Source organism: Emericellopsis cladophorae, assembly GCF_022114955.1.
Source record: "Emericellopsis cladophorae strain MUM 19.33 chromosome Unknown NODE_11_length_583618_cov_114_125112, whole genome shotgun sequence".
NCBI lineage: Eukaryota > Fungi > Ascomycota > Sordariomycetes > Hypocreales > Bionectriaceae > Emericellopsis > Emericellopsis cladophorae.
This window is the reverse complement of record NW_026250936.1, coordinates 432,675-452,878: the sequence shown is the minus strand read 5'-3', so window position 1 is coordinate 452,878 and position 20,204 is coordinate 432,675. Positions and strand designations below refer to the sequence as shown.

The 20,204-nt window shown below is 55.2% G+C and overlaps 10 protein-coding genes across 10 annotated transcripts; 4 read left to right on the top strand and 6 right to left on the bottom strand.

Annotated features, from left to right (window-relative positions):
* Nucleotides 1-652: 652 nt before the first annotated feature.
* On the top strand, nucleotides 653-1,468 carry J7T54_000939 (putative phosphatase-like protein; the record flags this gene model as incomplete). Its single annotated transcript, XM_051504980.1, has 2 exons — nucleotides 653-1,277; nucleotides 1,332-1,468. 2 exons carry the CDS (start codon nucleotides 653-655, stop codon nucleotides 1,466-1,468), a joined length of 762 nt encoding a protein of 253 aa, XP_051363652.1.
* Nucleotides 1,469-1,732: 264 nt separating this feature from the next.
* Nucleotides 1,733-2,921, bottom strand: J7T54_000938 (Bypass of stop codon protein-like protein; the record flags this gene model as incomplete). The annotated part of the gene is made up of 2 exons (XM_051504979.1): nucleotides 1,733-1,768; nucleotides 1,857-2,921. 2 exons carry the CDS (start codon nucleotides 2,919-2,921, stop codon nucleotides 1,733-1,735), a joined length of 1,101 nt encoding a protein of 366 aa, XP_051363651.1.
* A 996-nt stretch (nucleotides 2,922-3,917) lies between these two features.
* On the top strand, nucleotides 3,918-4,390 carry J7T54_000937 (uncharacterized protein; the record flags this gene model as incomplete). Its single annotated transcript, XM_051504978.1, has 2 exons — nucleotides 3,918-4,228; nucleotides 4,300-4,390. 2 exons carry the CDS (start codon nucleotides 3,918-3,920, stop codon nucleotides 4,388-4,390), a joined length of 402 nt encoding a protein of 133 aa, XP_051363650.1.
* Nucleotide 4,391: 1 nt separating this feature from the next.
* Nucleotides 4,392-5,814, bottom strand: J7T54_000936 (Dol-P-Man:Man(5)GlcNAc(2)-PP-Dol alpha-mannosyltransferase-like protein; the record flags this gene model as incomplete). The annotated part of the gene is made up of 2 exons (XM_051504977.1): nucleotides 4,392-5,593; nucleotides 5,646-5,814. 2 exons carry the CDS (start codon nucleotides 5,812-5,814, stop codon nucleotides 4,392-4,394), a joined length of 1,371 nt encoding a protein of 456 aa, XP_051363649.1.
* Nucleotides 5,815-6,020: 206 nt separating this feature from the next.
* Nucleotides 6,021-7,147, bottom strand: J7T54_000935 (D-amino-acid oxidase-like protein; the record flags this gene model as incomplete). Its single annotated transcript, XM_051504976.1, has 2 exons — nucleotides 6,021-6,833; nucleotides 7,049-7,147. The coding sequence occupies 2 exons, from the start codon at nucleotides 7,145-7,147 to the stop codon at nucleotides 6,021-6,023; spliced, it is 912 nt and encodes a 303-aa protein (XP_051363648.1).
* A 634-nt stretch (nucleotides 7,148-7,781) lies between these two features.
* J7T54_000934 (uncharacterized protein) lies at nucleotides 7,782-8,235 on the bottom strand (the record flags this gene model as incomplete). The annotated part of the gene is made up of 3 exons (XM_051504975.1): nucleotides 7,782-7,977; nucleotides 8,040-8,144; nucleotides 8,213-8,235. 3 exons carry the CDS (start codon nucleotides 8,233-8,235, stop codon nucleotides 7,782-7,784), a joined length of 324 nt encoding a protein of 107 aa, XP_051363647.1.
* A 1,443-nt stretch (nucleotides 8,236-9,678) lies between these two features.
* J7T54_000933 (uncharacterized protein) lies at nucleotides 9,679-12,102 on the bottom strand (the record flags this gene model as incomplete). The annotated part of the gene is made up of 1 exon (XM_051504974.1): nucleotides 9,679-12,102. One exon carries the CDS (start codon nucleotides 12,100-12,102, stop codon nucleotides 9,679-9,681), a length of 2,424 nt encoding a protein of 807 aa, XP_051363646.1.
* Nucleotides 12,103-15,229: 3,127 nt separating this feature from the next.
* Nucleotides 15,230-16,666, top strand: J7T54_000932 (kinetochore protein nuf2; the record flags this gene model as incomplete). Its single annotated transcript, XM_051504973.1, has 2 exons — nucleotides 15,230-16,468; nucleotides 16,550-16,666. 2 exons carry the CDS (start codon nucleotides 15,230-15,232, stop codon nucleotides 16,664-16,666), a joined length of 1,356 nt encoding a protein of 451 aa, XP_051363645.1.
* Nucleotides 16,667-16,810: 144 nt separating this feature from the next.
* On the bottom strand, nucleotides 16,811-17,467 carry J7T54_000931 (uncharacterized protein; the record flags this gene model as incomplete). The annotated part of the gene is made up of 1 exon (XM_051504971.1): nucleotides 16,811-17,467. One exon carries the CDS (start codon nucleotides 17,465-17,467, stop codon nucleotides 16,811-16,813), a length of 657 nt encoding a protein of 218 aa, XP_051363644.1.
* Nucleotides 17,468-17,722: 255 nt separating this feature from the next.
* Nucleotides 17,723-20,145, top strand: J7T54_000930 (AP-3 complex subunit beta-like protein; the record flags this gene model as incomplete). The annotated part of the gene is made up of 3 exons (XM_051504970.1): nucleotides 17,723-17,762; nucleotides 17,815-17,960; nucleotides 18,022-20,145. The coding sequence occupies 3 exons, from the start codon at nucleotides 17,723-17,725 to the stop codon at nucleotides 20,143-20,145; spliced, it is 2,310 nt and encodes a 769-aa protein (XP_051363643.1).
* Nucleotides 20,146-20,204: the final 59 nt, after the last annotated feature.

Sequence of the window (20,204 nt, the reverse complement as noted above, 5' to 3'; positions counted from 1 at the left end):
TCGACCGCCATCTTTCATGCGATTGCTCGGCCCATAGTCTCGGCCCGGGCAACAACGGCCTTCCATGGAGCTGACGTGCCGCCCCAAGGACAGTCCGAGCCACAGGCCGCCCGAGGGATTGCATCGTCGTTGTGGGCGTGACCAGGTGTGTTGGGAGCCTTCTTCCCACCCTCGCTCATCGTCGGCATTTCGAAATCAACTTGAAAGGTACGTGCCCTGGGGTTTCCAGAATACTGCCCCTTTTATCCATTGACCGCTTACTGTTTCGGGAAAGATCCGTGCGCTGCGGCGATACTCGCGCCAAGACCTGCAGTGTGCCTGGATGTGGGGGCACCCAAGCGCCAATGACGGCAGCAACGCCAATGCTTTCGCAACGAGGACAGCCATGGACGTCGCTGGCCGCTGCAAGCAGTCAATGGTGTATGGATGCGTCTTTTAGCTCTTGTGTGAGCGAGTGAGACCTCATCATTCCCAGTCTAGTTTTCGTAAATTTTCTCGTACCTGTAGATATAAGGGATTTGATGCTCTGCCCCTCCAAATTTTGCCCCTCCGTCATCACGGCTGCCCCTCCAGAACCACCACTTTGCTTCGCATCAACTTCTGCGCGAATCGCTCTCCTTCACGGCCAGTACATGTAAGAAATCATATCAACATGGGTTCCATCTCCAGCGAAACATCTGCCCTGCGCAACAACCCTCCTGCCATCTTCTTCACCGACTTCGATGGCACCATCACCACCGCCGATTCGAACGACTTCATGACCGACAACCTCGGTTTTGGCAAGGAGAGGCGCGTCGGCCTGAACAAGGATGTTCTCTACGGCCGCATGGCATTCCGCGACTCGTTCCAGGAAATGCTCGACTCCGTCGACACCCCGTACAACGAGTGCAAGGAGATCCTGAAGAAGAACATCAAGCTCGATCCCGGCTTCAAGGACTTCTACGCCTGGAGTCGCGAGAACAATGTGCCAATCGTCATTCTGTCGGGTGGCATGACGCCCATCATCAGCATGTTGCTGGACAATCTGCTGGGCGAGGGCTGGGACATTCAGATCGTCAGCAACGACGTCCAGTCGCGGGACGGCAAGGACATCAACACAAAGGGCGGATGGTCCATCAAGTTTCACGACGACACTGATTTTGGCCACGACAAGAGCCTGGAGATCAGGAAGTACTCGGGTCTCGAAGGGCGGCCGACAATGTTCTACGCTGGTGATGGTGTCTCGGATCTTTCTGCCGCCAAGGAGACAGATCTGCTCTTTGCCAAGGCTGACAAGGGTAAGTGTGCAATTCTTCATTTTCAATGAACGAGAGATTTTCTAACGCGTACAGATCTGGTGACATGGTGCGAGAACGAAAAGGTCCCCTTTGTGACCTTCAGAGACTGGACCAGCATCACGCAAACGTGCAAGGAGATCCTAGATGGGACATTGGCCGTCAAGGATGCCGCCAAAGGCCGCCTGGAGTAGACACGTGGATGAGGTGAATGACGGATGACTTTTCAAATCCACGAGGCAACGAATAGAAAAGACTGATAGAGCATCTGCGCATTTGGATAGACTGGAAAGAGGGCGAATTACGATTTCATTACTTTCTCTATTCCCCCACGACCTCACTTTTGGCCCATTCCTGCCCGTGCCAATTGATTTTTGAACAGTGTCCGCTTCCAAAAAGTCCACCACTCGGTATTGGTGGTGCTTTTTCGCGCTCCATCGCACGGGCGCCATGACAGCCTACTCGTCCCTCTTCTCCTCTGCAGGTATTGCCCACTAGCAGAGCAGCATGACCAGAAAGAGGAAGATGACAATGGGGATGCAGCACAAAAGTGCCGACAGCCTGCGCCAGCAATCCCGTCACAAAGGGGGCCATGGCACCTCCAAGGCTGCCAGAGGCACTGATGGTCGCCTTGCCACTCAGACGCTCACTCCGGGCCAGTGCACGCAGAAAGACCGCCGCGCAGCACGGATAGATTGGGCCCAGCATGAGACCAACAATGGACACAGCCACGGCGTTGGTGACAATATGGGGCACCACCCATACGAGGACCTGGAAGAGAAGCGCCATGATTGTCGAGAAACACACGAATCGCTTCTCGCCGATCCGCTGGGCGGGCCCAGAGAGGAGAAAGCGACCGAGGGTGATGCCCGCCCAGAAGCCAGAGGATACGTATCCAGCGCTGGACGGATCGCCTCCGCGGGCATTGATCAAGAAGAAAATGACCCAGCCAGAGATACTGACCTCGGCACCTTGGTAGGCAAATATGAAGAGCGCGCCCAGCAGCACAGTCCTGGTTTTGAGGGCGCGAGCCATGCCCAGGATCGCGGACTCGGTCCCCACCGGGAACTCGGCAGCGCGCGCAGCAGGCGACTGCTCCTTTTCAAAGTTCCAGAACGCCCAGAGGAACCCGCCGAGCGTGAAGACGGAGAATCCCAATGGGATGAGGTAGAACCGACTCCAGATGGTCCGCGTTATGGTCATCATGGCTGTGGCAATCAGGGGACCAGTCGTGCCTCTGATGCCGTAGCTGCCGTGGAACAAGCCGAGATGAGACGTCGAGTTTCGCAATCCGCCGCAAAAGATGTTGCCCATGGCGACGCTGGCGGCCAGACCATATCCGATGAGGATGAATGACAGGACGTTGACGACCCAAGGTGCGTTGCAGACCAGAGAAATGCAGCCCAGTATTATGAGAATTTGGCCGAGCGCAATGGTCTTGGCCCGTCCCAGCTTCGCACGAGAGTGCTCGAGCAAGACCGCGCTGAGTACGAAGCCAATGCTCTGGCCGACAAAGATGAGCGAGACGACGCCATACTCAATGTCATAGTACTTCTCCATGTACGGGATGAGGGCACCAGCCGCACTGTCTACCATGCCGTTGCCCAGGTTGAGGGCGCATACGACAAGCAGTCGAAAGCGATTCATTTATGGGTTCTACACAGACGGGAGAGCTTCAGTGGTCACATCGACGGGCGTGGAAGGACGAGACATCTCCTGGTCGGCCTCACGACGAGGAGTCGTTGGGCCAGGCGGTCGAACATGGCGAGAGGGTATCCTGGACAACTCGATGGATTCTGGTGCCCCTGGATACGTTCTCGATACAACTTTGGCCGGTCATTTAGTGATCTGGTGCCTTGATCGTCATGATCGACGGCTTTGGTCTGGTCGACTTCGACTGCAATGTGTAACGTAGAAGCCATGGCGACGGACTCAGAGACTGACCCAGTGCCAGATCAAAGAAATTTTTCATCTATAACTGGTAAATGAAATCAGGAGCGATGCTCAGCCTGAGCTTCCGACTTATATCATGAACATGAACCCCGCAGAGACTTTTTGGCCTGTCACATTTTTGGCGATCATCGTGACCCAGGAGAAACTCCATTAGGAAACAATCCCCACCGACAACGGTGGCTCATATCACCGATGTAAGCAATCGGAACAGAGTGGCTTTTAGGCTAGAACAGCGGGCCTAGAGGGCGCTGAAAGAAAGGGTGTCGTGATTAAGGGACGTTGTCGGACGCGGTAGGGGCCGCCTGAAGCTTGAATAGTAATCTCCGGGCGGCCCGGCAGGAGCGCACTCGCGATGCAGCATTGACAACTGGTTGAACAGGAGTGTCCACCGTTATCTTGTACAAGGGTTGCATACGCAGACCGCTGTTGGCCAGAGGGAAGATGGTTGATGGTAGGTAGCTTAGGTAGAATGTGGCTCTCCGCAAGAAGCAGTTTCGCAGAGGTTAAGATTTATGCGTTTATCGGAGTGTATGGAATAAAGGAGGGCTGCCCCTCAAGGTACCTTAACAGGTGCGGGAAACTCAAAGTCTCAAACCCCACGTCCAGGTCAGGTCAGGGTCCAGAAAAATATTCCCGACTCTGTCTGTACTATTCACAGTCACCCGCTTCGCGCACAGCCAGACTCCGACCATGGGCCGTCCCAAGCGCAATGTCCTCGCCGCGGCGGAGAATACCCTCTTGCCTCCCACAGCCTTGTCGCCAAACCAGTCTGTCGTCCGTGTGATCAAGCCCGAGGGCAACAACCTCTACACATGCGAGTTCCCCGACACAAAGACCCGACTCCTCGAACTTGCGCAGCGCTTCCGCAACACCATCTGGATTCGCAGAGGCGGATTTGTGCTTGCAGAGCTGTATGAAGGACAGAGTGAGGAGGTCAGGGCCAAGGGGGAGATTGTCAACGTGGTTCGCAGCGAGAAGCAATGGCGCAAGCAGCCGTACTGGTACGTTTGCCTGTCTCTCCTGGCGTCTTTGCAAGCATTAGGGAGTACCATTCTTACATATGTGTATCTAGGCCCAAAGAATTCCACGAAACAAGCGATAGCGACTCAGAAAATGAGTCGACGGTCGGAAAGATGCCGCCCTCCGACTCCGAATCGGACTGAATCATATATTCTTCCTGGATTTGGTAGGTAGCTTGACAGCAGACGCATCACCCTCCAGCCGGCCCCCTTCATTGCCCGCGGCCATGCTTATGCTGCGATCCTCGCGCAGGGCGACAGCGCTCATCCCCGCCACAGCGACCGCCAACGTGCCGACGACCTTGAGTGAACTCAGCGGGGTGCTGGGGAAGGTGTTCCATCCGTCTTCTTGCAAGTAGGAGAATGCCAGCGCAATGCTGATGTTGTTGGGAAAGGCGCGGGCGATGAGGTACGGCGTCGACCACGCGACATAGGCGTAGAATTGGTAGTGCAGACTGCGAGCAAAGAGCATGCCAATCACCATGCAAGTGAGAATAGAGGACATGACAAAGTCCGGAGAAAGGCGACTGGAGATGACAATCTCCTCTTTGGCCGTAAAGGGCGACTGGAGTTTGAGGAATGAAGGGAGCATGGAAAGGAGAGTGCGGTCGGCTGGCTTGATCCATCGGTGGATGATAAACGCCGATAGGACGGTGACATGTCCGGCGAGTAGCGTCAGTGCGAACCCACGAGATAGAAAGATATCCTCGGGAACGAAACGCCAGTTCACTGTCCACTCGTACTTAAATTGCCGAGACAACTCGAATGCCTTTCCAAAGTATCCCTTTGCATTCTTCGCCAGAAACGGCACGGCAAGGGCAAATTGTATTTGCACCATGAGCCAGATGAGTCGAAGACTTGCCCAGAAGCCGCGCCCCATGAAAAGCAGGATCACCACAGCAGGCAAGGCCACCAGCAGTGACATTTTGATCCCCAGGCCCAGGGAGAAAGCGACGGCGCCAAAAGTCCAGAATCGCCGCTGGAACAGGTAGATGGTCAGCCAGAGAAAGAGAGCCGCAAAGCAGTCGTTGAAGCAGCGCAGGACAAAGACACTGTGCAGCCGCTTGGAGACTATCAACAGCGCGAAGACGTATGGGGGCATCTTGGCTTTCCCGTAGCACAGCATGACCAGCGCCAATGTCGCCATGTACAAGACTCCAAAAATCTGCTGCGCGAGAAGAATGTTCTCGCCATGGTCGGTAAGATAGTAGAGCCCGGTGAAGGTGTAAACATGTGCGGCGGGATAGACAAGGGGCCCCGTCTGCCCGGTGATGAGGGTGTAGTCGCGCTCACCGGCGAGGAATGTCTTGATCTGTTGCATGTAGGCGACCCAGTCGATCTCTGTGTCTTTCCCGTGTCAGCCACGTGCGCTCGAAGCCGTCAAGTGAAACAAACATACAGGGGACCTTCCAGATGATGAGTGAGGTGAGCGCTGCGTCAGCTAGCCAAAGCAGCGGGGGGATGTATTTGCCGACGGGATCTGTCCCGCAGAGAATATCGAGTGGTATTTGAACCGGCCATGGCCACTTGCCAGGCGCGGTGGCCTCAAGTTCTTTCGCATCTGCCATGGTGGAAAGTGAAGCTTCTGGCGCGTTAATTCCATGATCGCGGCTCGAAATTGGGGTCTAGTGATTCCAGTCTGGGGTGCAGCGCGATAATATTGGGTACATGCATCGCCCCGATATAGCTATCCCTGAAACATCGGCTGAGCAATGTCTCACCAACTCATGACCGACGAAACACCAAGTAATTAAAGGAACGCTCGCTGATTTACTCAAAGCTTGGCCTTGTGTTGTCTCTGAATCTCCTCCACCAGCTCAACGACCGCTTCAGCACAGCCGTAGCTGCCCTGATACCCCCATCCCGAATGCCCATAGTTGTGCACTACGCATGTCCCGTCTGCCAGCTTCTCCTCCTCAATTCTCACGCCTCCCTCTCGGAACGGCCTCAGTCCAACACCATGGCGCACAATACTGAGTCCCTCCACGCCCTTGTTATCGGTAAGCCCTGGTCTGGCAGCAACAGCCCTTGTCATGATTCGCTGCGCAATGTTCGGGTCGGGTTGCGACTCCCAGTTGCCCTTGTCGTAGGTGCCGCCGAGGATCGTACCACCTCCGCCGGCGCGCTGCATGATATACAGCAGCTCAGTTGGTCCGTCGTTGGTGCCGGAGGTAGAGACCATCGGGGTGCACTCATTCCTCACGACGACAATCTGGCCTCGGATCGGCGCCATATTCTTGTCTTCGACGCCTCCGAGCTTCAATGACCCGAGACCAGTGGCGTTGACGATGATGTCTGCTGCCTTGCCCGTGTGGCTCAGCGCCTTAGCTTCGCTAATGTGTGTGAGAATGTGACGCTTGACCACTACGCCTGCTTTCAGACATTGCCCCAGCAGCCAGGGGAGATAGATGGCTGTGTTTATGCAGATGCTGTCGACCTCTGCGCCCGAGTCGTGCCCCGGCAGCACCTCTGAGGAGTCCAACTCGCGATACTTGGGAAGCACTTCTTTGAACCAGGGGTCCTTCTCGAAGAGTCCGTCCGGGAAGTATCCGCCAACCAGGTCCCCGTCTCGACGGTAAATCAGACTCTCTGGTCAATGTTAGTTTGGTGCCTTGCAGCCAGAGACAAGAAAAAGCCCATTACTTTGAAAGTGAATGCCTGCTTCGGAGACTTGCTCCGTAATGCGTTTGAGCTCAGGCCAAGTTCGACGCTCCCACCTGCTGTTGTCTCTCAGGGACATGCTAAGCTCATCAGTATGCTTAGCAGCTATGTAGAAAGCAATAGGAAGTCTCACGGCTGAACATTAGCACCGGCCCACGGGGAGGCATATTCGATGTCGTAGTCACCGGGCATGTGCTTGGCTACGACGGTGATCTTGTTGTTCTTGTTCTTGGAGAGCATCAGAGCCGATGTAAGGCCTGATACGCCAGCTCTGCAGCCATGATTAGTCTGTATCCTGTTCCAGATCAAGTGGTAGGGCACCCCAAGACGACGATAGTTGTCTGCATTGTGGCCATTGTTGCGACAAGGCCGTGGTGTTGCGTGTACACTTGAATTGATCAATTGCAGGTTTGAATGATGAACATGCACAATAATGCGGCATGAGCAAAACAAGACTTCCCAACAGGTAGTTTCTGTGAGCGGAAGTGGGCACCAGCGCCAGCGGGATGCGCATGGCGTCGGCGTAGCCCCGCTTCGGCTGGTCAACCGTTGGAGACTTGTGTCTTCTCGCCATCATCGCATTTGGCAAGCGCCATGCAAGCTCACATCGTATCCAAGCCTTTTCGTTCACTGCAGGTGGCGATGGGGATGCCATCAGCATCTGTTCCAGCTGGGGATAGGGTGAACGGCTCTGACAACAGCCGCAACTCATGGTTTGGGAACATCGCGTTCAGCGCAGCTGCATCGCAATTATATATTCCATTTAGCCAAGCCAAGACAAGAAAGATGACTTGTATTCAAATCACGTTGCTCTTTGCGACTACACCTGGCGCATAGTCTTCCAATCATTCTACCTGCCAAGACAGGTCCAGGTTTACGCCAGCAGAGCCTGCGCCTTGCTCTTCAGACCAGCGGGGTTCGCGCCCATCATGTCATCCACCTTTTCGCCGTTCTTGAAGAAGTAAAAGGTAGGCATGGCCTTGACGCCGAGCTCCTGCGCCGCGTCGGGGACCTCGTCGACATCGAGCTTGATGAAGTAGACGTCCTTGTAGGCTTCCTCGTTGGACATACTGGGGAGAGCAGTCAGCATCAAGTCGATCAGGGTGAGTGCGTGGCATGCGCGAGAACGTACTCGGCCAGGATGGGTGCGATGGCCTTGCAGGGACCGCACCAGGTAGCGAAGCAGTCGACGAGAACCTTCTCGTGGTCGGCAATGGCGGCCCTGAACTCGCCGACGCTGCAATCCATTAGCTACAGCTGTCCTCCTCGACCCAGAGCTACCGACCGGCTCTTCCTGGAACATACGTGTTAACGTTGTGGACAACCATGTTGCGCGATGTGGTGGTGAATGTTCTGGTAGTGCGGAACGGGGTGTTGTATCGAGGTACAGTACGAAGGGCAGACCGGAGGAACGACGACATAATGTACAAGAGACTGGGGCTGAAAAGGGAGCGAGAGGTGGTGGGACTACTGAGCCAGCAGGTGGTGGTGGTGGTGCAATGGCGGACGGACTTGCGGAACCGCCGTGAACTGTGTCGCAATCGTAATGTCAAGGCATGAAAAGCGTGAACCGAACCAAAAAGCAACGCAAATGCAGTGGAGTCCATCGAAGCTCCGATTTGTAAATCTCAACTGCCTCGAGTGTGGAGAATTCTCGAGGCCACTGCCGCGCTGATTTGTCAAAGGTGCCATGACGAGGGTGGTGCCGTCATCTCAGCGCCTCATAGGACCCCTGTCAAGGGACGCTTTGCAGCAAGAGATCAGTGGCTCAGTGGGATGGATTGGTCTTATCACCTCCGGTCCTTCATTAACTCAGATGTCCTGGCGCTGCTGGCCAAAGCTGTGTGCAGCTCGCTGAGGTGTCTACTGTACACGTACTTGTGCGCCCCAACAGGGGCCCACGGGACATCATCTCCGTCGATATGACGTACCGTAACGTGTCCCGATCGTCCCATCCAAGTGTGCACTTGGAGACCCTGTATCACATTTGACAACTCCTTGCTGAGGAACTACGACATTGAGGGGCGACCTGACAAAGCGCAATTTCAGTACGAATGAGGACATCTGTGAACGTTTGCAGCAATATTTGCTGAATACTCTATCCTATTACCATTATGGTACAGGTTGGGACTTGATGTACACCATGCCCTTCCAGACTATAACTTATCCTGTCGTGTCGTACGCCAGGACGATCCAAGCCTTCGTAAAATGCGCCAAATGCCCCTTAGCTGTACTCCAGACCGGGTATAAATGGTTCTGAAAAGGGCAAAAAACATAACGCCTTGCCGGATGAAAAAAAAGTAGGTGTCCCACAAGCGTGCACTTGGCACGATAGCGGCATCCAACGAGCACTTGACTTTTTGCTCGCTTGAGGGGGGGTATCAGTTGTCGGTATATGCAGTAGAAACCAGAAAATCACCGTGTACGCCATGTCCATTGTCGCTCGAGGCAGGGATTGAAGATGAGCAGCGAACTTTGGTGACTCGACCACCACATTGAGGAGAACTGCGCTTTTTTTGGTGCTTGCTTTCAACCTTTTTTTTTTTTGGTGTTATTTGGTTGAACGAGGGTCGTTTGATGACTTGACTTTTTTTTTTTCTTTTTTTCGGTTTTTATGATTTTTGGTCGTGAGAAGGAAAGCTCATAGAGAGTGGATGGACCAATTGTCCGAGAGACAAGGAAAAATTTGCCAAAAGAGTGTGGCCGTAATCGCGGCATCGATTTGAAAGCAGTTCGTTCCTCAGTGTGGGTGTCGGTGATCACCTAAAAGATCAAAAACTCATCAGCTGTCCACTTGACCTTCGACGCTCATTACTCTTCGCTTTGCTGTCAACAGACGTGCGAGGAGTGAGTTCAAGCAACTTGGCACTACCGGCACTAAAATTGCGGGCGTGCCCGCTCTTTCCTAGGTTCACGCTCTGAGCGCGACGCAAGTCAGCCTGCTCGTGAGGTGAGGGCGTCACAAGGGACTCGCTTTCCGCTTCGTCCCCTGATTCAATGTTGAGGAGCCCTTCGTGGCTCTGCATTGTCATCCGATCATGTCTGTGCACGTGTATCACCTGGGGACGGGCTCCAATGGCGCCCCAGCGAGCACCGGATTCGCGAGTGCCAAAGTCTTCTTCATCGCTGCTCGGGCGCCCGTCCTCCGAACGTCGTGGCGCGGGCATGTGGCCCGAGTGGCGATGGGGCGCAAGGCGAGCTAGGTAGTCGTCGTCGGTAATGGCCAGGTCCTCTTGCGTGCTGTTAGATGGCGAGTCACTTGATTGCTCGCGGCGATTGGCTCGAGCAATGCTGTCGCGAATGGCAGAGCGTTTGGAATTGACACGACCCGAAAGCCACGACCCTTCGGAGTCGATAGATGCCAGCGACATCGACATCATGGGCTCTGCCGAAGTCGAGGAAAGATGGGCTGTTGGCCTATTTGAGCTGGGGATAGCCACTGGCTGAGTGGGCGACTGAGCAATCGTTGCTAGTGCTGGCTCTACATCCGGGGATTGAAGTCGCGAATCAGGGGGAGACATGGGGTACTCTGGCAAGTCCTCGCGGAATCGCGACCTCATACGCAAGGCCGCTCCCGCGCTCGTCTTGCGCGCCATGTAGATGCCTGTTGTCGACGACTCGCCACTGGGGTAAGCGTCCTCTCCCTGCAACTTCGCGAGGGCTTCATGGTGAGCCTGCGCAGGATTTTGCGCTGCGGCCGCGGCTTGCATCTCTTCACGCGAGGTGTTCGAAAAAGAAGACGGTGGGCCTCCGGAATGTCGCTTGCTCTTGCCACCCCATCGAATGAAAGATGTGAGGGAGAAACGCCCTCGCTTGGTGTCGCTGGACCAAGATCCTTGACGGGCGTTGCCTTCTTCGTCAATGATCTCAGGTGGAGGGGACATTACACGGTCTCTTTCCGACGCCAAAGTTGATCTTGACTTGGACTTCTTCGACCGCAGTATCCCGGCAAAGCGAGAGCTTTGGCCCAAAGACGTTGCAGAGCCTTGAGGTTCAACTGCTTCATTGTGGTGTTGCGATCCTGCGGTAATGGTGGGGTGCGCGCTGTCCAGCCTCTCAACTTCATTTTCGTCTTCGCATACAGCTTGCTCGGGGGCATCAGGCATCGGCTCTGACACCGTGGAGTGTCGCAGTGCCGGCTCGGGCTTGGACTCGGGCTCAGGCTCAGACTCAGACGTGATGACCACAGCTGATGCTGGATCAATGCCCAAGCCAACAGCACGCCCTGCAGTGCCTCGTTCAAGATTCTCTGGCGGTGGTGTGCCTGCTGCCCGGTTTGCCGCTTCTTGGCGCTTCTGTCGTTCCGCCTGCCGGTTTAGCCGCTGTTGTGCTCTTTCTTGTTCTTGTTGTCGCTTCTTCTCCTGTCTGCGATCTTCACGCTCAATCAGCTCGCGCAAGTCTCGTGCATCCAGCTCGTCGGCCAAATCGTCCACACGACGATGGCTTCTGATTGGCTCCTCTGCAATGGGTTCTTTCTCAAGGTCCTTTCGCGGGTACGTGGCATGAGGTTGGCCTACGTGTCTGCAACCAGTCCAGCGTGTGCCCTGTGAGTAGCGCAATGTCGGCCGTGGCGCCAACGCATCCAGCGCGGATACCTTGAAAGCTCCAAATTCAGAGTCCGACGAAAGGCTCGAGTGAACAGATCCAGGGATAGGTAGCGAAATGTCCGACGCCGGATGTCGTCCCAATCCAGATGTGGCCTTGACACGCCTGCTGTCCTTCTTCATGGGTCGTCCAGCATTCCATGATTCGGTCGCCGGCCGCACAGGGTGAAACTCACTGAGGGCCTTGATTTCCGCAGCCCTGTCTTTTTCCTCTTGTTTTCTCTTGGTACTTTTCCTTCTCGATGGATCACCTCGGCTTGGCTTGTGGTGCAACGTCGGCGTTCGTGTCCAAGGATATGGTTGTGGTGCGTCCACCTCATCGCGCCTGCGAGCGCTCGGTCCGGCTCGATCTGGCGACGCCTGCCGCCGGTGTGCTGGTTCCAAATTATCCTTCTTCCCAGGTGAGAAGCTATATGTGCGCTGACCACGCTCAGCCTTATTCGTTCCAGTGCGCTGCTTCTTCTTGGAATCTGCTCTGGTGACGGCCCCTTCAATTTGACTCCTGATCGGCGGCCCCTCCACATCAGAAAAGGTGACACCGCTCCGAGGGCGCTTGCGCCCGCTCTTGCGACGGAATGGCCACAGCGGCATGGTCAGATGGGGCGTAAATCGCCTGGCGATCTTCACTGATATGTGTCTCCCGTTGTCACTTGTCTGTCGCTCACTTTGAAGTTACTCGGGGATACGCGCTGTTGCATGGTGTTGGATGAGTTTGATCGGCCGTTGGGATTCGTAAAAATGTCGTCGTCGCAGCTTCTGCTGTGTTGCCGTAGTTCAATCTTCCATGAGAGAAATCTCACGCATTCGAAGAAACGATTAGGTTATCGACGATGACGATATGCGCGTTGACAATCCAGGTGCGCCGAGCGAACCGCGATTTTGTTGGTTTTTTGACTGGAATGTACGCGAGGAGGCCGAAGAATACATACAAGCTTCGAGCTATGGTCGGTGCTTCGATTGATTTGGTGTAATGCAGCGTATTTAGCTCGCTTGGATTAGAAAAAAAAGTCGAAAGCGACAACTCGATGGATCAGGGTTCTCGAAGGAATGTGAAAGGAGAAATGACCAGACGTGACGACTTTGTGTCTCTACGGCCGTTGCGTTGTAGATCGGTTGGATGGAGATCAAGCAAGGTAGACGAGACCTGACTTTGGGGGGATGTGTGGGAAGGCGAAAGTGGAAGGCGCTGGCTGGGGGCGTGACCGGTCCAGGATGATCTGGAGCGGTTTGGGCCCCAGTCCTCTTCCTCTGGGCGACTCAAGCGCCCTGGTTGGCCCAATTCATCAAGCTCCACCTCAGCCACACCACAGCTCAAGCCTACATGTACTGGACACTAGCCACTCACCATAGTCACAGTGAACTAGACTGTACTCTAGACTGGAGACTCGAGTCGAGTCTCGACACTCGACAATGGTATGACAGCCTGCTGTTCTACTTTGCCTCCTGCCCTTTGATTTGCGTGGCTCGGTTACTGAGAGAGTTCGTGTTTATAGAGAGAAGTATGTACGGGAACCTGGGGATGGTAGACCCCGAATTCCTGGCATCGTAAGGAAAGCAATGACGTCTTCATCTCGTGATCTCCCCAGTCCTGGTCGGAGGTCCTCAGAGACTCAAAGACTCAGAGGCTGCCCTGCCTGCCAGGCCCAGTAACCAGTACCCAGCACAAGGCAATTTAATCCTGGGTAGCATTCGTCACCGGATGGCACCAATCAAGCAATCGACTGGAACGAGCGATGGTGGCGGCCGTGGCCTCTACGGCTGTCTGAGCCCAAAGATTGGAAGCGGATCTTAGCTGTCTGCCGAAGAGACTGGGCCAAGCCACAGTGCGTAATTATGGCGGCAAGCCTTCTGTCCAACAGTTTGACAGTCTTCCACATCCAGCAGTACTCCGTACATCGTCCGCATGTCACAATGCGCCGTACACGTACGCTCAGGCTGTGCTGCGGCTTGGCGTGCGCTCCAAGCCTAACCCACCAAAGGGGAAGACGGCTCGTAAAGGCTGGCGAGGCGACAATGAATGCGCAAGCTTACCTTATGCAGAGATCAACGAAAGTACTCCGTACAGCAAATGCAGCCGCGTCCGAGTGAGGGGCGTGCCAATGCACCCGAGGGCGCGTTGAGCCTCGAGGGGTAATTATTCAGGTACCACTACTACCCGAGTGCCGTGGTATTGCCATGCGGGTAGCCTCCTTGCCCAGGCACGAAGCCGCTGGAAAGGGTGAGGCTCATCGTAATAAGCATTGTCGAAGCACACAGCAGCAGCAGCGGCAGCAGCATTGAGGTTTGGTTCTCCGTACGGATACCGGATGCGCTGTTTCGTGTTCCCTTGAACCCAAGACTTGTGCGGACCCGCTGCGCATAACTTCTCGTATCCAGTGCTTTTCCCAGTCGCGACGTTTCACGTATCGGCTGCCAAGCAATGTGGAGAGGGTCACTCGTCGTCGGAAGAGTCTAATTATCCTGCGGAGTCGAGCAAAGGTGACCTTTCTTCTGCCGTTCGTCTCCGCAACGCAATGAGGTCGCAGATGTTATGGCATACTATCGTCTGCAGCCGCCCTTGTCACCGATGTGAAACCTTGCAATGGCCTTGTTTTGTTGAGGGCGAAGTTGGAATTAGCAATTGTCCTGGCCCTGACACAGCATGACGCAACGGATGTGGCAGCCGAAGGCTTCTCGACTCTTATCCGTACCTACCGGTTTATCCCTGAATCGGGGGGCTTATAATAGTAACTTTTAGTATCAACGCTAGCTGTGAAGAGATCCAGTAGCGACTCATGTTGAACTTTCATCACTGAAACGCTACTACGTACATCGAGCAACGCACTCAGATCGGGGGGCTTCTCTCCTGGCGTCTGGCTCGCTGATTTGACAGACACCTGGAATCGCGACTCCTCGCAGTGAACCGTAATTTTAGGTCACACAGCCAATGGGCATGCAAGCATGCACTGACCTTTCTTGCCTGCCGGACGTTGAGCAGCCCTTGAGCGGCCTTCGGAGACGGGTAATCCTATCGACGCCAATGGTTTGCAGTTGCCAAGTTAGTGGCGGTTATTGCTGCGGCTAATGCTAATGATGCTACGGGGATATCCCAGTTCCCCGGGTACAAAGATCAACGACTGGACTCCTGGAGTCGGCATGGCGCCCTCGGGTCTGTACCGAAGAGTCAGATAAGTCAGCAATCGGCAAGTCCACGTGAAATATCGGTCCCGACCATTTGCATCGGCAGGAGAACGTGACGGACGTGCTGGACGTAGTGTAAGTGCGACAAGCTTCCGCGCATCCCCGAGATTGCTGCGACTGTTGTACTCTGTGCAAGGGCAAAACGTGCACGGGATCGGTCGTACTGACGGTCTGCGACTCTGCGATAAGTGAATGCCTGTCTGCTTTTGTGGGTCGAAGAATTCGGCGAGCAAGTGCCTTCCCGTTATAATCACAATATGTTACGAAACACCACAAGAGCACTTAGGTACAGCTCAGCAGCCTTTTTCAATCCTCTATTCGGTCTGACGGTGATCGTTGGCTTTTTGTAAGTGAGGACGGGGTGGCTGTGCTGCTTCGGTACCTCAAGAGCCTGGTGCCTGGGTGGAGGCTAGTGGTAGTACTGTCACGTGATCGGCCTGACACCCTGCGCCGTAGCAACGCGCCCCGAGCGCGTTGCTTTATTGACATTGGCACTAATGACGGACGCAACAGCAACACACACACACGTTGCGGCAAGATGGCATATAATCCGCGGCACAGTATTATACCAAATTCTCAGCAAGGCGGCCAGAATCGCCGGAAGAAAGAGGAAGAGGCAGATGCATTTATGAAGCTGCCGGACAGCGAGATAGTTGGCTGCATCTCCGACATTGGAATTCCCTTCACCGTCGCCGACCTCAAGAAACCGAACCCAACGCAAATCCAGTTAATCTTTGAATGGTTCGCCGAACTTCTTCTCAATGCGACCCGCGAGACAATCGAGCCGCCCATGCGTGCCGCAGCAGAGGATGTTTGCGGCGAATTCTCCGACGTCATTCCACCGGACACGCGCAATCTGATGGGCTTCTACGTGTCGCTCCGCAGATTGCTGTACGAGTGCGGGATTCTCGACTTCACATTCAACGATCTCTACAGGCCGACCTACGAGCGTCTCGTCCGGATCTTCAGCTACCTTATCAACTTTGTGCGCTTCCGCGAGTCGCAAACAAACGTAATTGACGAACACTACAACAAGGCCGAAGGGACCAAATCGAGAATCGAGTTGTTGTACCATGAGAACCAGGAAAAGGAAGGGCAACTAGACGACATGAGGCGTCAGAAGAAGGCGATGGAAGCGCAAGTTCGCGAGAAGACCCAGCGGAATGAGCAGTTGAAGGCCCAATTGCTGGAGCTACGGCGCAACCAAGAAAAGGTGGCTGCGCGTCTGGACGAAGCCAAGGAGCGCAAGGGCGAATTGACGTCTACCTTGGAGCAGAAGACCCAGGACAAGATCACGTTGAAGCAGGAGAGTAGCAAACTACGACCGTATATGCTGCAGAGTCCATCCGCACTACAGGAGAACCTGGCGGAATTGCGGGAGATTCTGAACAACGACAAGGCGCATATCGAGGCGCTCGATCGCAGAGCACGCGCGCTGCAGACTTCCACGGATTCGTTCACAGTGGTTTCGGCAGATGTTGCATCATGCATCAAGATTCTTGACGAAGTCGCAACGGAGCTGCACAAGGAGGAGGAGGAAATGGGGCGCAACGCCAAGCAGCGAGATGCTCTGTCAGAACGCGGTAACAACGCGCGGGAGGTCGAGCGGACGGAAGGGCTGCTGAAACGCCAGCTTGCAAAGTGGACTGAACGCACGGAGAAGCTGCGCGAGCAGAGTAACCAGAAGGCCGAGGAGGCCAAGGTGAAAATGCACGAGCTCAGAGCTCTGCACAAGAAGTTGAACGAAGAGCGCACAGAAAAGGCAAAGGAAATGGAAGTGAGAAGGGTACGGATCGAGCAGACGGAGAAAAAGGTACGAATCATGATCTGCCTGCTGGACTGTTACTGACCACTCTAGATGCTGGACCTCAAAGAGAATATTGAAAATGAAGTGCACAGCGCTTATGAGGAGTATCAGAAGATGGAGGCGCACATCAAGCTGTATATCACAGAGATGGAACAGAATATCCAGTGAGGACTGGCTGACAGCCACATTGGGCTTGCTTCATGGCGTTTACGGTGTATGGCAAGGGCATGATGGAATGAGATACCACTGTTTCGGCGTTGGAGGCGGCTTCTGTATATTTGACATTTCAACAGGCATGGGACGATGGATGCGTTACGTGATGGCTTCTTCACCTGGAAGCCTCTCAATTTCAAACCATCGTCCTAGTATGCGCCCAATCTCGACCATGCGTCCAGCCCAAGCGCCCGACTCTCTCATGACTGTGCCGTTCAGTATAGGCGCTTTCTCCTCTGCGAATGAGCTCCATGTCTCAAAGCCATCGCCGCCGCCTCTTGGCTCCACGATGGCTGCTCTGAACCCATTTCTCATAGCTGCCTCGACGAGACTCGCGGCAGAAGTACCCAGACCCTGAGCTGACCACTCGGTCGTCATACGGTGGACTTCGAGAAAGCCGTACGCAATTAGCAATGGCTGCTGTGAATTCTTTTTCTGCTGCTGCTGAGACTGATGTGGTGGCGGGCTCACGCGCGAGTCTGACTGAGTGAAGACGGACAGGAAACCACGCAGATGGGTGATTGTAGGCGCAAAAGCAACGCGGATGTGTCGCGAGACGGAAGTTTGCAACAGTGTTTTCTGTCGTATCTGGGGCAGCGTCTCTTCAGGAAGGGCATTGACTTCATAGATGAACGCCTCCATAAAAGGCTGCCTCGGGGACCCAACGATGAGTGTGGTAGGATGCCAGTAATTGTGCAGGATGAGTGTGACGACCTCAGCAGGCGTGGCTGGATGCAATATGATCGGCCTTGTCATTGTATACGAGATTTCATCTTCGATGGCGTGCGCACGGAAATCATCAATTTGATCTCGTGGTGTTGGAGGATCTTGTGTGTGCAGGGTGACCAAACCGTGAAGATGCCACTTGCTCATTACCCCACTACGTGTCGGTTGAAGCTCAGGTCAGACCGAACATCGCAGCCCACCCAAGTTACCTGCACGTCATATTCGTCCCTCCAACAACCTCTTCTTTTGCAGCCTGTGGCGCCGCAGTGGGCTCGAAGCTTCAAGATGGAGTCCATCGCCAAGATCACGAGTCTCATGGAGACGGGTGCGTTTCTAGGACTCCATGTTCCTGTCGAGTTTGTACTGACGTTCGCTAGCGAGGGAGCTCACGCTTGATGCCGCCCAGGCGACGCGCAACATGAGGACGACGTCGGCTCGACCGTTGGACCGCACCCAAATGAGGACTTTACTGGATAGCAGGACTGACAGGGACGTGCTGGAGGGTCTGCGTCGCGTGATCTCGGTACGCTTGCGCCCACCCCAGCCCCCGTCTGCGATTGGGGGTGCGTGCTAACGACAGCCAGATGATGTACAAGAACCAGAAAACGCTACCCTACTTCTCCAACGTGGTAAAGAACGTCGCCTCGCCGAACCTCGAAATCAAGAAGCTCGTGTACATTTACCTCATCCACCATGCCGAACAAGAGCCCGACCTCGCCCTCCTCTCCATCAACACGATACAAAAGTCCCTCTCCGACTCGAACCCGCAGGTCCGCGCCCTGGCACTGCGGACCATGTCCGGGATACGCGTCCCCGTGATCAGCCAGATTGTGAGCCTCGCGATCAAAAAGGGCATCGTTGACTTGAGCCCACACGTGCGCAAGGCAGCCGCGTTGTCAATACCAAAGTGTCACAGGCTGGACCCGAGCCAAGAGCCCCAGCTGATTGACTACCTCTCGACGCTGTTGGGGGACAAGCAGTACTACGTGGCCGGAGCGGCGGTGGCGGCGTTCTTGGAGGTCTGCCCGCAGAGGATAGACCTCATCCATAAGCATTACAGGGGACTCGTCCGCAAGCTCGTCGACATGGATGAGTGGAGTCAGCTGGCGGTCTTGAGGCTCATGGCATACTATGCGCGCAGGTGTTTCCCGAGACGGCTGGAGCAAGGCAAGAAAAAAGCGGAGGTCAAGGCGGACGCGGACGACTTTTATGGCGATTCCGACGGCCAGCCGCAAGCCGCTCTGGACCCGGATCTGGTGTTGCTTCTCAACGGTATCCAGCCTCTGTTATCGAGTCGCAATTCGGCCGTGGTTATTGCGGTGACTCGATGCTACGTGGACCTCGGGAATCGAGAATACGTGAAGCAGGCAGTAGGACCGCTGGTGGCGCTGCTGCGAAGCGCCCAGGACGTTCAGCAGATTGCGCTGTACAACATTGTCTCGGTGTGCTTGATGCGCCCGAGTGACTTTGTCAAGTACGCAAACCACTTTTTGGTGCGGGCCACCGATGCGGCACCAGTGTGGCAGCTCAAGCTGGAGATCTTGACCATCATCTTCCCACACAGTCCTGTCCACATCAAGAACCTGGTCCTGAAAGAGCTGGAGCACTTTTCGCAAGGCACAGACAAGGACCTGGTGCGGGAGGCGGTGAGGGCGATCGGGAGGTGTGCGCAGACGGATGCGGCGACGGCACCCAAGTGCTTGCGGCTACTGCTGGGACAGATCACCAGCTTGGATGGCACGCTGGCGGCGGAGTCGCTGACGGTCATCCGGCATTTAATTCAGCAAGATCCGGACAATCACGTTGGTACTGTGATACGGCTGGCGAGGAACTTGGATTCAGCGACGGACCCGCAGGCGCGGGCTACGATTGTGTGGCTGGTGGGGGAATTTTCCGGAATCAACGGCGAAGACAACATTGCTCCTGATGTGCTACGCATCCTTCTCAAGGGGTTTGCGGGTGAATCCGAAGCCGCCAAGCAGCAGATCCTGCTGCTGGCCGCCAAGGTGTATCTGCATCACATCAACCGGACGACGGAGAATGACAAGGAGAAGAAGGATGAGGAGCAGAATGATGCACCTATCATGACAGACGAGCATCCCACCAAGAAATTGTGGGACTACGCTATGCTGCTCGTGCGATACGACGTGTCATATGATTTACGAGACCGTGCCAGAATGTTTCGCGCGCTGCTGGCTGTACCACAACTGGCGACGCTCATGCTCCTCGCGCCGAAACCAGCGCCGCAGGCACCGAGTCCATCAGAATCCAGAAAAGGGTTCCGGCTGGGTTCGTCGACACTGGTCCTGGGCGGAGGCGGTGGACTGCACGGCATTCAGGGGTACGAGGCGTTGCCGGACTGGGTGGCGCCTGGACAGGAGCCCGATCCTCGATTACGAGACTCGGAACCGGCACCGTCGTCACGCTACGACGGGGAGAGGACAGTGGTGCCTGCGGGCGAGAAGCTCGACGAAGCGGCGCGGAGTATGCCTAGCAAGACTAATGGTCTGGGCGAAGCCGTTGGTGCCAAGACACTGGACGACTGGTTGGGTGAGGACGATGAGGAGGAAGAGGAAAGTGGAGAGACAGAGGAAGAGTCTGATGAAGAGTCTGAGGGCTCGGAAGAGGAGAGCAGTGAAGAGGACGAAGAGGAGGAGGAGGATGAATCGGACGATGATGGCGAGCAGGACAGGCTTGTCAAGTCATGAATACACAGAGAGATGCAAACCTGTGGAACGAGGCCACCCAGAAATATTCGACAACCCAT